Source organism: Chlorocebus sabaeus, chromosome 27, assembly GCF_047675955.1.
Source record: "Chlorocebus sabaeus isolate Y175 chromosome 27, mChlSab1.0.hap1, whole genome shotgun sequence".
Classification (NCBI taxonomy): domain Eukaryota; kingdom Metazoa; phylum Chordata; class Mammalia; order Primates; family Cercopithecidae; genus Chlorocebus; species Chlorocebus sabaeus.
The window spans coordinates 47,481,348-47,494,152 of record NC_132930.1 but is presented as its reverse complement, the minus strand read 5'-3'; the positions used below and the strand labels follow the sequence as shown (position 1 = coordinate 47,494,152).

The 12,805-nt window shown below is 50.5% G+C and overlaps 1 protein-coding gene across 3 annotated transcripts in view; it reads right to left on the bottom strand.

The window, feature by feature from the left end:
* Positions 1-12,805, bottom strand: part of ZFYVE28 (zinc finger FYVE-type containing 28) — a 153,133-nt gene that overhangs the window by 4,770 nt on the left and 135,558 nt on the right. For all 3 annotated transcript variants that reach the window (XM_008018101.3, XM_037983195.2, XM_037983196.2), the window contains one exon: positions 259-413. In XM_008018101.3, the coding sequence (XP_008016292.3) occupies positions 259-413 (155 nt within the window). The remainder of the gene's footprint in view (positions 1-258; positions 414-12,805) is intronic.

Here is a 12,805-nt window from a genome sequence, read left to right as displayed (position 1 = left end):
CCCCCACCCCACTGCCCCCACCGCCACTCCCTGGAGGAAAATGCCTCCCACCCTCACCTGCAGATCCCCTCCTCCTCCTGCCTGTGTGGGGTCAGTCCAGCCTTTTCCATGAACAGGAGTGCTTGCTCCTTAGGGGCAGAGTGGGCTGCCGTTCACAGGAAAGTGAGGGGGAGGCTGTGCGTGCCCCGCCTGACCTCCCCTAAAGTGCAGCCCATGTGTCCTCAAGCCATACACCGGTCCCAGGCCCCGACACGGCACCTGAAATGCAGACGAACAGGCGGTGGATGAGGTCGTGGCTGCCGTGGAACCTGGACCGGATCTTCTCTCTTGTGGCCTGTGGAGCGACATGCATGGCTGCTGGGGCCACCTCTGGCCCCGTCTTGTCTGAGGAGCAGGACCCAGGCGCGGAGCTGCTGCATGGAGAAGGAGACACCAGCATGTGGGGTGGGGCACGGTGAGGGGCTGTGGAGCCTGAAGGTCACTGGTCAAGACAAAAGTCTGTGTCCTCACAGACACCCACCCCACAGGCGTGTATCTGTTGCCCAGATACACAACTTCCCTATAACTTCACCTAAAACGTCCTCAGTGTAACACGCTCACCACGTACGCCAGGTGGTGCAACAGGGTTCTGAGCCTGTCCCAGGCCTGTTCTGGGTCTTTGATTTCTGCTAGGCCTCCTGGAATTGACAGCTGGTGGCGACTCACCCACGGAGGCTGCACCCCTGGCTTAATATCAACCGGCTTCCCCTATGGAAACGTCAACTCACCTTTCACACCTTTTCTAACGGCTTGTCAGGCAGCCCCCACAAATATCTCTTCTCACCCTAGCCCCTGAAACCTGTGAATGTGACCTCATTTGGGAAAGGGGTCTCAGCATGAGTAATTAAGTGAAGCATCTGGAGATGAAGAGATTGTCCTGAATGATCCGGATGGGCCATAAGTCCAATGACAAGAGTCCTTATAAGAGGCAGAAGAGGACACAGACACAGAGGGCAGGCGAGCCCATGTGACCACAGAGGCCGAGACCGGAGACGCGGCCCCAACCCAAGGAACACCTGGAGTCCCCAGAAGCTGGGAGAGGTGGAAGGAGCCTGCTCTGGAGCCTGCGGACAGAGTGACGCTCTGCCAGAGTTTGCACTTCTGGCCTCCGACTGTGAGACAGTTTCTAGGACTTAGGCCAGTCTGTGGTGACAGCAGCCTCAAGAAACGAATACAGGATCCCCCACCCCCAACTACACTTCCCGTCTCCATCTTCCCAGCAGCTGCGTCCTCAGCTTTTATGAGATTTGCTGTTCAGGGGTTCCATGGTGACCCTATAAATCATTCACACAGCTGGGCCTGTACTAACTTAGGGGGTTCACCTCGCCCAACTCTAGGGGTGCACCCACTGGCCCCTCTCATTTTAAAATAATTTATCTCCTATCATATCTTTTTGTCCCATTTTCTGGGAAATTTCCCCCAACTCATTCTTCTAATTTTGCTCTTGACTTTTAAATTCCTGCTATCAAGTTTTAAATTTACTGCTGTTAACTGTTGTTTCATGGATGCAAAATCTTTTCTCTACCTAGAAATATTCGGATAATTTTTTTCGGTTGCCATTGGCATCCTGCGCAGCCTCTTTTGGAGGGCTTGGCTCATTTATCTGGCCATGTCTCATGCCGAGCCTTGCCCCAAATGTGACCTGAGCAAAAATAAGAAGAGTGTGGGTGGAACAACAGGAGCCTTCACCTTGCGGGTGGGAGTGTCAGCTGGTGCAGGCACTTCAGAAAAAATGTTCGCACCATTTCAGTAAAACCAGGGCTGTCTACACTCCGGAGCCTGGTGGCCTCTGTTGCTGGCACACACTGGAAACGTGCGTCTGAGTCTGTCTGCAGAGATGCACGGTCTTAGACGCAGTGCTGGGGTTTCCAGTGAAACGCAGGCCAGGATCCCAAGTCCGCCGGAAACGGAATGGAAGACCCATCGTGATCTAATCACTCACCGGCAGAGGCCACGGAGGCGGAGGCCAGCCAGCCACGGCCCCGCCAACGTGCGCGAATCCCGCGTGGCGTGAGTGCTTTCACACACCGTGGGAAACACGCAGAACTGCGTGGTATCTAATTTAGGGACACAGCCTCGTGACGTAAACCCTGCAGAAGCACAGAGGCATGACACACGTGAGAATTCAGCGTAGCGAGCTGCGGCAGATGCGGGGAGGAGGCTGGAAGAGTCCCTGGAGCTGCTCGGGGCCCCCTCCCTCATGGGGATGTGCTAACAAGCTGAATATTGACCGGAACGTGGGGGCACAGTGGGAGGCTTGGGGGGCCTGGGTCCATGGGACGGGACCCTCTGCTGGGACCCCAACAATGCTCCATGGCTCTCCCCTCCCAGGTGGTCCAGTTTCCACAGATGAAGCCCCTGCCTTCAGCTTGGGGGTGTGGGCCTTGCTGCCGTCTGCCCTGGGAGCTGAATAAGGGAGGGGTCTTCACTGTCCAGGATGTCAGCTTCCACTCAGTACCCCCAGCCTCATCAGAGCCTTACCCAAAGGAACTGAAATTTGGAACTCAGACAGATACTTGCACGCCCACGTTCATAACAGCCAAGAGATGGCAGCAACCCAGGTGTCTGTTGGCAGAGGCGTGGGTAAACCAAATGTGGTCCATCCATACAACAGAATATTATTCAGCCTTAAAAAGGAAGGAAATTCGGATCTAGGGTACAGCATGGATGAATGTTGGCAAGATCATGCTGAGTGAAATAACCCAGCTACCAAAGGATGAGTCCTGCGTGAATCCCTGACACGAGGTCCTGAGAGCCATCACGTTCCTACAGACAGGAAGTAGAACGGTGGGTGCCATCACATTCCTACAGACAGGAAGTAGAACGGTGGGTGCCATCACGTTCCTACAGACAGGAAGTAGAACGGTGGGTGCCATCACATTCCTACAGACAGGAAGTAGAACGGTGGGTGCCATCACGTTCCTACAGACAGGAAGTAGAACGGTGGGTGCCATCACGTTCCTACAGACAGGAAGTAGAACGGTGGGTGCCATCACGTTCCTACAGACAGGAAGTAGAACGGTGGGTGCCATCACGTTCCTACAGACAGGAAGTAGAACGGTGGGTGCCAGGGTGGGCAGAGGTCGGGGAGTGGGGGGAGCGAGTGATGGGGAAACAGTTTCAGTTTGGGAAGATGAGGACATTCCGGAGATGATGATGGTGACGGTTGCACAGCACCGAGTGTGTTCAATGCCGTGAAATTGTATGCTTAGGAAAGGCTAAATAGTAAACTTTATGCTACATATATTTTACAAAAAATTAAAAACATGAAAAAAAAAAGAATTGGGGCAGGGAGAGAGCAAAGGAAAGGGAACGGAGGCGGCAAGTACGTGGCAGAAGGCCGGATTGGCATGGCGCCTGACGCAGAAGGCTCGGGGGTGTTATTACCCACAACTACTGAGCTATGTGCTTTAGAAAGGTGAATTTTGTGGTATGTATGTTATATATCAATAAAGGCTTTGTTTAAAGACCACTTGTGTTTAGATATGGTAGCAATAAAGTGAAAGTGAAATTAAGAAAACAATCCTTAGTCCTTTACAACAGCATAAAAAAGATTAAAATACTTAGACTAAATTTAACAAAAGAAGTACAAGAATCATACACTGAAAATAACAAAACATTGTTGAAAAATATCAGAAGACCTACATAAATGGGAAGACATCTTGTGTTCACAGATCGGAAGACACCACTGTTGAGATGGCACGACTCCTCAAATCAATCTACAGATTCAACGCAATCTATACGGAAGTGTCGGCTGTCTTTTTTTCTTGTAGAAATTGACAACCTGATCCTAAAATTAATATGGAAATGACTCAAGGGACCCAGAGTAGCCAAAAGAAAAAAAAACAAGTTGGAGGACTCACCCTTGTGGTCTGCAATGTGGCATGAGAGAGCAGGAATCAAGACTGTACGGCACCAGCATAGGACCGACATACAGACCAATGAGACCGAGAGTCCACAAAGAACCCCATACGCTTACGGGCAGTGGATTCTCAGCAAGGGCGCCAAGACCACCCAACGAGGAAAGAATAGTCTTTTCAACGAATGCTGCCGGAAAACTGGAGACACACATGCAAAAGGATAAAGCTGAACTCTGACCTTATACCACATACAAAAATTCACTCAAAATGAATCAAATATCTAGATGTCAGAGCTAAAACTCTAAGGTTCTTTTTTTTTTTTTCCTTTTTTTTTTGAGATGGTGTCTCACTCTGTCACCCATGCTGGAGTATAGTGCCACAGTCATGGCTCACTGCAGCTTCAACTTCCCTGGGCTCAAGCAAGCCTCCCATCTCAGCCTTCCGAGTAGCTGGGACCACAGGCATGCACCACAATGCCCGGCTAATTTTTGCATTTTTAGTGGAGAAGGGGTTTCACCATGTCACCCAGGCTGGTCTTGAACTCCTGGGCTCACGCGATCCACCCACCTCGGCCTCCCAAAGTGTGGGATTACAGGCGTGAGCCACGACGCCCAGGCTTAAAATTCTTTTTTTTTTTTTTTTTTTTTTTTTTTTTTTTGAGACGGAGTCTTGCTCTGTCGCCCAGGCTGGAGTGCAGTGGCCAGATCTCGGCTCACTGCAAGCTCCGCCTCCCGGGTTCACGCCATTCTCCTGCCTCAGCCTCCCGAGTAGCTGGGACTACAGGCACCCGCCACCTCGCCCGGCTAGTTTTTTGTAATATTTAGTAGAGACGGGGTTTCGCCGTGTTAGCCAGGATGGTCTCGATCTCCTGACCTCGTGATCCACCCGTCTCCACCTCCCAAAGTGCTGGGATTACAGGCTTGAGCCACCGCGCCCGGCCAAAATTCTTAAAAGAAAACATTGGAGTAAATATTTGTGGCGTTGGGCTAGGCCACAAAGCATGGGCACCTAAAGCATGGGCAACAAAAGAGAAAACAGATAACTGGACTTTATCAAATTGAAGACTTTCTGCTTCATAGGACACCACCAAGAAAGTGAAGAGAAAACCCACAGAATAATTTTTGCAAATCATGTGTCTGATAAGGACACAGTATCTGCAATATAGAAAGAACTCTTACAATCCAACAACAAAAAGACAAAAAAACAAAACAAAACAAAAACTACTGAACAAATGGAAAATAGATTTGAACAGACATTTTTCCAAAGAAGATATACAAACAGCTAATAAACACGTTAACAGATACCCAACATCCCTGTCAGTCAGGATGTGCCAAAAAAATTACAATTAAATACCATTTGATTTATTAGGATGATGAGAATGTCCCCCCACCAAAAAAAAAAAAAAAAAAACCCAGAAAATATGAAGTTGTGGTGAGGAAGGTGAGGACGTGAAGGAACTGGAATCCTCATCTCTTCCTTGTGGTAATATAAAATGGCACAGCCACTTCAGAAAACAGCTGAACGGACAGACAAAATGTGGTCTATCTATATAATGGAATAAGTTTCAGCCATAGAAAGGAACGCAGCATTACACATGCTTCCGTGTGGATAAGCACTGAAAACACCATGGCATCATCCCAACCCTGTGGGAGGCTGAGGTGGGCGGATCCCCTGAAATCAGGAGTTTGAGATCAGCCTGGCCAACATGGCGAAACCCTGTCTCTACTGAAAATACAAAAATTAGCTGGGCGTGGTGGCGCATGCCTGTAATCCCAGCTACCCGGGAGGCTGAGCAGGAGAATTGCTTGAACCCGGGAGGCGGAGGTTGCAGTGAGCTGAGATCGTGCCATTGCACTCCAGCCTGACGACAGAGAGAGATTCCATCTAAAAAAACAAAAACAAAAACACACCCATCGTGCTGACTGAAAGAAGCCAGTCACAAAAGATCACATACTACGGCCGGGCGCAGGGGCTCACACCTGTAATCCCAGCACTTTGGGAGGCCGAGGCGGGCGGATCACGAGGTCAGGAGATGGAGACCATCCTGGCTAACACGGTGAAAACCTGTCTCTACTAAAAATACAAAAAAATTAGCCGGGTGTGGTGGTGGGCACCTGTAGTCCCAGCTACTTGGGAGGCTGAGGCAGAAGAATGGTGTGAACCCGGGAGGCGGAGCTTGCAATGAGCCGAGATCGAGTCACTGCACTCCAGCCTGGGCAACAGGGCGAGACCCTGTCTCAAAAAAAAAAAAAAAAAAAAAAAATCACATACTGTATGATTGATTCCATTCACATGAAATGTCTAGAATAGGCATAGGGCAGAAAGCAGATCTGTGGTCAGCAACAGCTGAAATGGGAGGGGAACAGGGTGACTGCTAATGGGGAGGGGTTTTCTTTATGGGGTGATGGAAATGTTTTGAATTAGACAGTGATATTGGCTATACAGCCTCGTGGATGTACCAAAAATTACTGAGCTGTACATCTAACAAACAACAGAAGAGAATGTTTTTCTTGTAATCACCCAGCAAACTCATATGCAAGAAATAGCTCATAAGCTGTTTCTGTTTTGCTGTCCATCGACAGTGGGTTGACTCAATACATTAGGTCATATCCATATGGTTAAAGAATCTGCAGAAGGATAGTTCACTGGAAATGTTAAAATATGAAACGAAAAATGTAGCATTTAAAAAATTAGAGGCCGGGTGCGGTGGCTCACGCCTGTAATCCCAGCACTTTGGGAGGCCAAGGCGGGCGGATCACGAGGTCAGAAGATCGAGACCATCCTGGCCAACATGGTGAAACCCCATCTCTGCTAAAAATACAAAAAAAGAAAATTATCCGGGCATGGTGGCGGGCGCCTGTAATCCCAGCTACTCGGGAGGCTGAGGCAGGAGAATGGCGTGATCCCGGGAGATGGAGGCTGCAGTGAGCAGAGATCATGCCACTGCACTCCAGCCTGGGTGACAGAGCAAGACTTCGTCTCAAAAAAAAAAAAAAAAAAAAAAAATTAGAGGCCAGGTGTAGTGGCTCATGCCTATGATCCCAACACTTATTGGGAGGCTGAGGTGGGAGGATCACTTCAGGCCAGGAGTTCAAGACCAGTCTGGGCAACATGACAAGACCCCTGTCTCTACAAAAAATACAAAAACCAGCCAGGCATGATGGTGTGCACCTGTAGTCCCAGCTACTCTGGAGGCTGAGGTAGGAGGATCGCTTGAGCCCAGGAGTTCAAGGGTACAGTGAGCTATGATGACACCACTGCACTCCACTCCAGCCAGGGAAACGAGCAAGACCCTGTCTCTTAAAATAAATAACTAAAATAATAAAAATAAAAATTGGAGACATCCTATGTAAATAAATGACACACTGGGGAAGATACTCCAGGTAAGGCATTAATCTTACGGTTACTTGAATAGTAAGATTCCAGGTAAATTATTATTTTCTAAAGTCTCTTCTTGGATCAAGTATTGCTTTTGTGATCAGAAGAGATGCCATTTCAAGAAGAGAGGAAAGTGCCTGCTGGCAGCAGATGGCACCCTCGGGCCCTGCCTGTGACCAGGAACCTGTTTCCCTGTGAAAGGAGAAGCCCTCGGGAAGTATTCAGTCCCACAGCTCCAGCCCCTTGAACCACGCCCCGAAGCTGGGAAGGCTGTCTGGACAAGCCTCCTGCTGCTGAAGCACCCCTGGAGGTGAGAAATCAGGGGAAGGGCCCTGACATTCAATAGAGGGTTGAGTGAGGCGTAAGAACAATGGCCTCTTCCAGCAGGTTGAGACCGAGGCCAGGCCAAGGCTGGCCGATTGCTCATGGGTGGGTCAGATTACCCACTGCCATCTCACCCCCGATGTCCTTCACTTACCACAGGAAAGGCCCTCTCCTGCCTCCCTGCCCTGGTTGGCTGGAAGCTCTGGCAGCGCAGGAGGGGTTATGGCTGAACAGAGAGAGCCAAGGGGCCCCATACGGAGATGTCGCAGGCAGAAAAACCAATGAGGCACTGCCCAAGGGAAGTGGCTGGGCTTGGAAGGGCCAAGGGGATACAAGAGAACAGAGTGGGGAGGTAGAACCCAGGATCTCACCGAGAGCGTGAGCTTGGGTCCTTCTGGGTCAGCCATTCCTGGGGCCGTGTGGATAAATGTCTTCCTTTGCTTCCTGCTGCTATAGAGTACCACAGTCTAGGTAATTTAGAATGAACAGACATGTTTTTTGTTTTTTGTTTTTGTTTTTTTTTTTTTTTGAGACGGAGTCTTGCTCTGTAGCCCGGACTGGAGTGCGGTGGCCGGATCTCAGCTCACTGCAAGCTCCGCCTCCCGGGTTTACGCCATTCTCCTGCCTCAGCCTCCGGAGTAGCTGGGACTACAGGCGCCCGCCACCTCGCCCGGCTAGTTTTTTGTGTTTTTAGTAGAGACGGGGTTTCACCGTGTTAGCCAGGATGGTCTCGATCTCCTGACCTCGTGATCCGCCCGTCTCGGCCTCCCAAAGTGCTGGGATTACAGGCTTGAGCCACCGCGCCCGGCCGAACAGACATGTTTTTGGCTCACAGTCTGGAGGCTGGGAAGCCCAAGGTGGAGGGGCCCCATCTGACGAGGGCCTTCTTGCTGTGTCACCGCATGGAGGAAGGCATCGCATGGGCAAGAGAGAGGGGAAGGGGGCCATGCTCACCCTTTATAAGGAGCCCACTGCGGCAATAACAAACCCACTCCTGCAATAACATCAATCCGCTCAGGAGGGCAAAGCCTTCATGACCGAGTCACCTCTTAAAAGTCCCACCTCTCAACGCTGTTGCAGTGGGGATCAAGTTACCAGCACACGAGCTTTGGGGCCATATTCAAGCCACAGCCGGGGCACTGCTTGGATGCCAGTGGCCCAGGAACACTGCCTTTGGAAGGGTGTTGATCCCCTGTGGCCATCTGCTGAACAGAAAGGGTAGGGCCATGAGGAGGACCCCAGGGGTAGATCAGACGCTATGTGTCCCCTGAAAGCCAAGTCTACTGGGGGAGCCACACACATTAACAAGACAGAGCCGAGAAGTGAGCTGGTGCCCAGCAGGTCCATCCCTGTAGTGAGGAAGGGAACAGTACGGGTGAGATACGGCCACAGTTCAAGACACAGAAAGACAGAGGCTGGAGGAGTGAAGGGCACCTACCCTGCCGACAGTTTCCTGTGTCTCACCACAGAGTGTGAACCCTTGCCACTGACATTCTCAAGTCAGTGGATCAACGTCACTTCAGCACGTTCACCCGGGTGTCTAAAAGTCCAGCCACCTTCCGCAGCTGCTAGACACTCCCGCACCGGCTGCCTGAGTGTTGCTTCCTGCCACTCTCTTACAGAAGGCAGCACAAACTCCCTGCAACAGCCCCACTTCAGTTGGAACTACTGTGAAATGTCATTCTCTGGTAAAGAAAGGCAGTGCAATTCTAAACGATCACATCGATACCAAAGGCTGACCAGCCTGTGTCTTCAGCTGTGTCACAGTTAGGCCACAGGACAGGGGCCAAGTTTCCAACGTGCTCCTCTTGGACAGGACACAGGGAGGGTAAATGGCTGATGTCATCACTGGGGTGGGAAAAGCGGTGAGGGGAGCCTCTGAGATGTTGGGAACATGGAACACTCCTGAATTCAGCAATTGGATAGAGCAGAAGAGGGAAGTTTACTGAACTTATAATTTTAATTCCAATAAATATGGAAAAGAAAGACGATAGCAAAGCCCAAATGAATCTGATGCAGAAAAGAATTTAGCAAGTGTGTATGCAAACAGAAAGACAGGACTTTGCCACCTTGAACCTCTAGGAGTCTATGAAAGAAGAGAAGGTCAGCTTTGGAAAAACTAAGAGCATCACAGGATGTTTCTCATTGTGACATCAGATGATTAATTTTTGAACTCTTGACACCATTTGCAAAGGTTAATGAAGAGAAAAACAGCCTATAGTCCCAGCTACAGGGAGGCGGAGGCGGGAGGATCTCTTGAGCCCAGGAATTCAAGGCTAGCCTGGGTAACATAGCAAGACTCTGTCTCTAAAGAAAAATAAATAAATAAAAAAGAGAAAAACAAAGAACAACAAGAGTGACTGGTAGGCTCCAGAGGCAAGGTTTCATTGTGCTTGGATGTGGGAAAATTGGCAGCTTGGACATTTGCACAATCACATACTAATGAGCCACCTTGGGCCCTGACACAAACGGTTGGCTGGCTGCTGCTTTTAAAAGTCATCCATCCATCTATCTATCCATCCATCCATCCATCCATACATCACTCACTCATCCATTTATCCATCCATACCTTTACCTATCCATCCATCCACCCACCCATTCATACACCAATCCATGCATCCATCCATCCACATCCATCCATCCACCTATCTAATCATTCATCCATCTGTCCACTCATGTACCCACTCGTCCACCCATCAATTCATCTACCCATCCAATCTTCCACTCATCCACTCACCCATCTACCCACCCACCCATCCATTTATCCATCCATCCATCCACCCACCCATCCATCCATCCACCCATCCACCTATCCATCCATCCATCCATCCATCCACCCACCCACCCACCAACTCACACATCCATTTACCCATCCATACATTTACCTATCCATCCATCTACTCATCCATCCATCCACCCATCCACCCACCCATCCATCCATCCACCCATCCACCTACCTATCCATCCATCCATCCATCCATCCATCCACCCACCCACCAACTCACACATCCATTTACCCATCCATACATTTACCTATCCATCCATCTACCCATCCATTCATCCACCAATCCATGCATGCATGCATGCATCCATCCATCCATCCATCCACCCACCCAGCAACTCACACATCCATTTGCCCATCCATACATTTACCCATCCATACATTTTCCTATCCATCCATCTACCCATCCATTCATCCACCAATCCATCCATCCATCCATCCATCCATCCACCCACCCATCTAATCATCCATCCATCTATCCACCTATGTACCCACCCATCCGCCCACCAATTTGTTTACCCATCCAATCTTCCACTCATCCACCCACCCATTTACCCACCCACCCATCCATTTATCATCCATCCATCCATCCACCCATCCACCCACCCATCCATCCATCCACCCATCCACTTATTCATTTGCCTGCCATCCATCCAACCATCCATCCATCCATCCAACCATCCATCCACCCATCCATCTAACCACCACCATCCATCCATCCATCCATCCACCTGCTCTACAAACATGGACTAAGCACCAACTATGATCCAGGAATCGCATAGTTCAGCCCTTAGGAGCTCATGATTTGATGGCAGAGATCAATAGGTGAACAGTTAATTATCACACACATGGAAAGTGTAACGGAGGAACCATCAAGGATGTTGTTGTGGGAGGTCAGAGGGGAGACTCCTCACTCAGGCTGGAGAGAGGTCTGGAGTGCCAGGGAGGGTTCCTGGAAGGTGCAGCATGAGGACAGCTTGAATGAAGGCTGAGAGGTGGGAAGCAGCCCACAGACTGTAGGGAACCCCCTGGTGATGCTGGGAGAGGCCAGGCAGCGGTCAAGGCTAGGTGGAGGCCCACTGGGAGGGCCTTGTGAGTGTGCCAGGCAGTTTGGACCTTAGCCTGTTGGTCAGTGCCCCCAGAGGATGCTCCACAGAATGCAATTCCTGTAGGCTACACTTGAGGGAAAAAGAGTTTGAGGAACAGAGCACAGGTGCTCTCTTTCTTGGAGTCCCAGCATCCACATTCATTGACATCAATTGACAGCTCAAGCTTGCTGTGGAGGACCTGGCCACATAATACCTGATTCATGCGTATATGCAGTGGAGGGAGTCAGCCAGCCTGGAAACGAGTGTTCAGAAATGAGACCATTTCCCATCGTGATAAAGGCCGTGTCGCCCAGGCTGGAGCACAGTGGCATGACCATGGCTCACTGTAACCTCAAGCTCCAGGTCCCACGCGATCCTCCAACCTCAGCCTCCCAAAGTACTGAGATTACAAGTATAAGCCACCATGCCTGGCCTGGGGCTTTGAAGACCGTGATGGGGAGGAGAAGAGCGTGACAGGGCACAGTGGTGGACAGCCCAGCTTGCAGAGGAAGCATTTTGGTGGAATTTCACCAATGAGATGGAGAGGACCTCAGTAACAGGATTCCGAGATGGGGTGAGCACAGCCTCCCAGGAGTCAGAGGTGAAGGACTTGCTGCCTGGTCACACTGGCCACCAGCCCAGGACAATCCCACAGTCCTGGATGCCTCTGGTTCCCCAAAGGAGTTGGAGCCTGCTGGGACATCTTGTCTCCTCTTATGGTGCCCCACAAAGACCTCCAGGGGGCTGAGTCTGCAATGCATAAGGCCTGGCTTTGACTTCCTTTGTGAGTCCTGGAATCAGGGAGGGCTGAGACACCTTCCAGGAATCAGCTCTGGAACTGTCTGCCAAAGTCACAGCAGCTCGGCTCAGGCCACAGTGGAAGGAGCAGCAGGTAGACCCCGCTTCTTGGCAGGTGCCCTCAGAGTCTAGCATGGCAAGGATTTAGCAGGGAGGCGCGAGTGAACTGTTTGGGGTTGAACTGGGGGCCCCCACCAAGCTCATATGTTGAAGTCCTAAACCCCAATACCTTAAAATGTGACCTTATTTGGAAATAGAGTCATTGCAGGTATAACCAAAGTTAAGATAAGGTCATACAGGAGTAGGGTAGGCCCTAAGCCAACTTGGCTGGTGTCCTTACCCATGGGGAAAATTTGGGTGCAGGCCCACACATGGGCAGAACCCCACGTGGACTGAAGGCGGGGGCTGGAGTGATGCTTCTGTAAGCCAAGGAACACCCAAGATGGCCAGCAAACCCCCCGAGGTTGGAAGGCAGCCTGGGACAGATTCTCACTTACGGCCCTAGGAGGAACCAGCCCTGCTGACACCTTGATCTC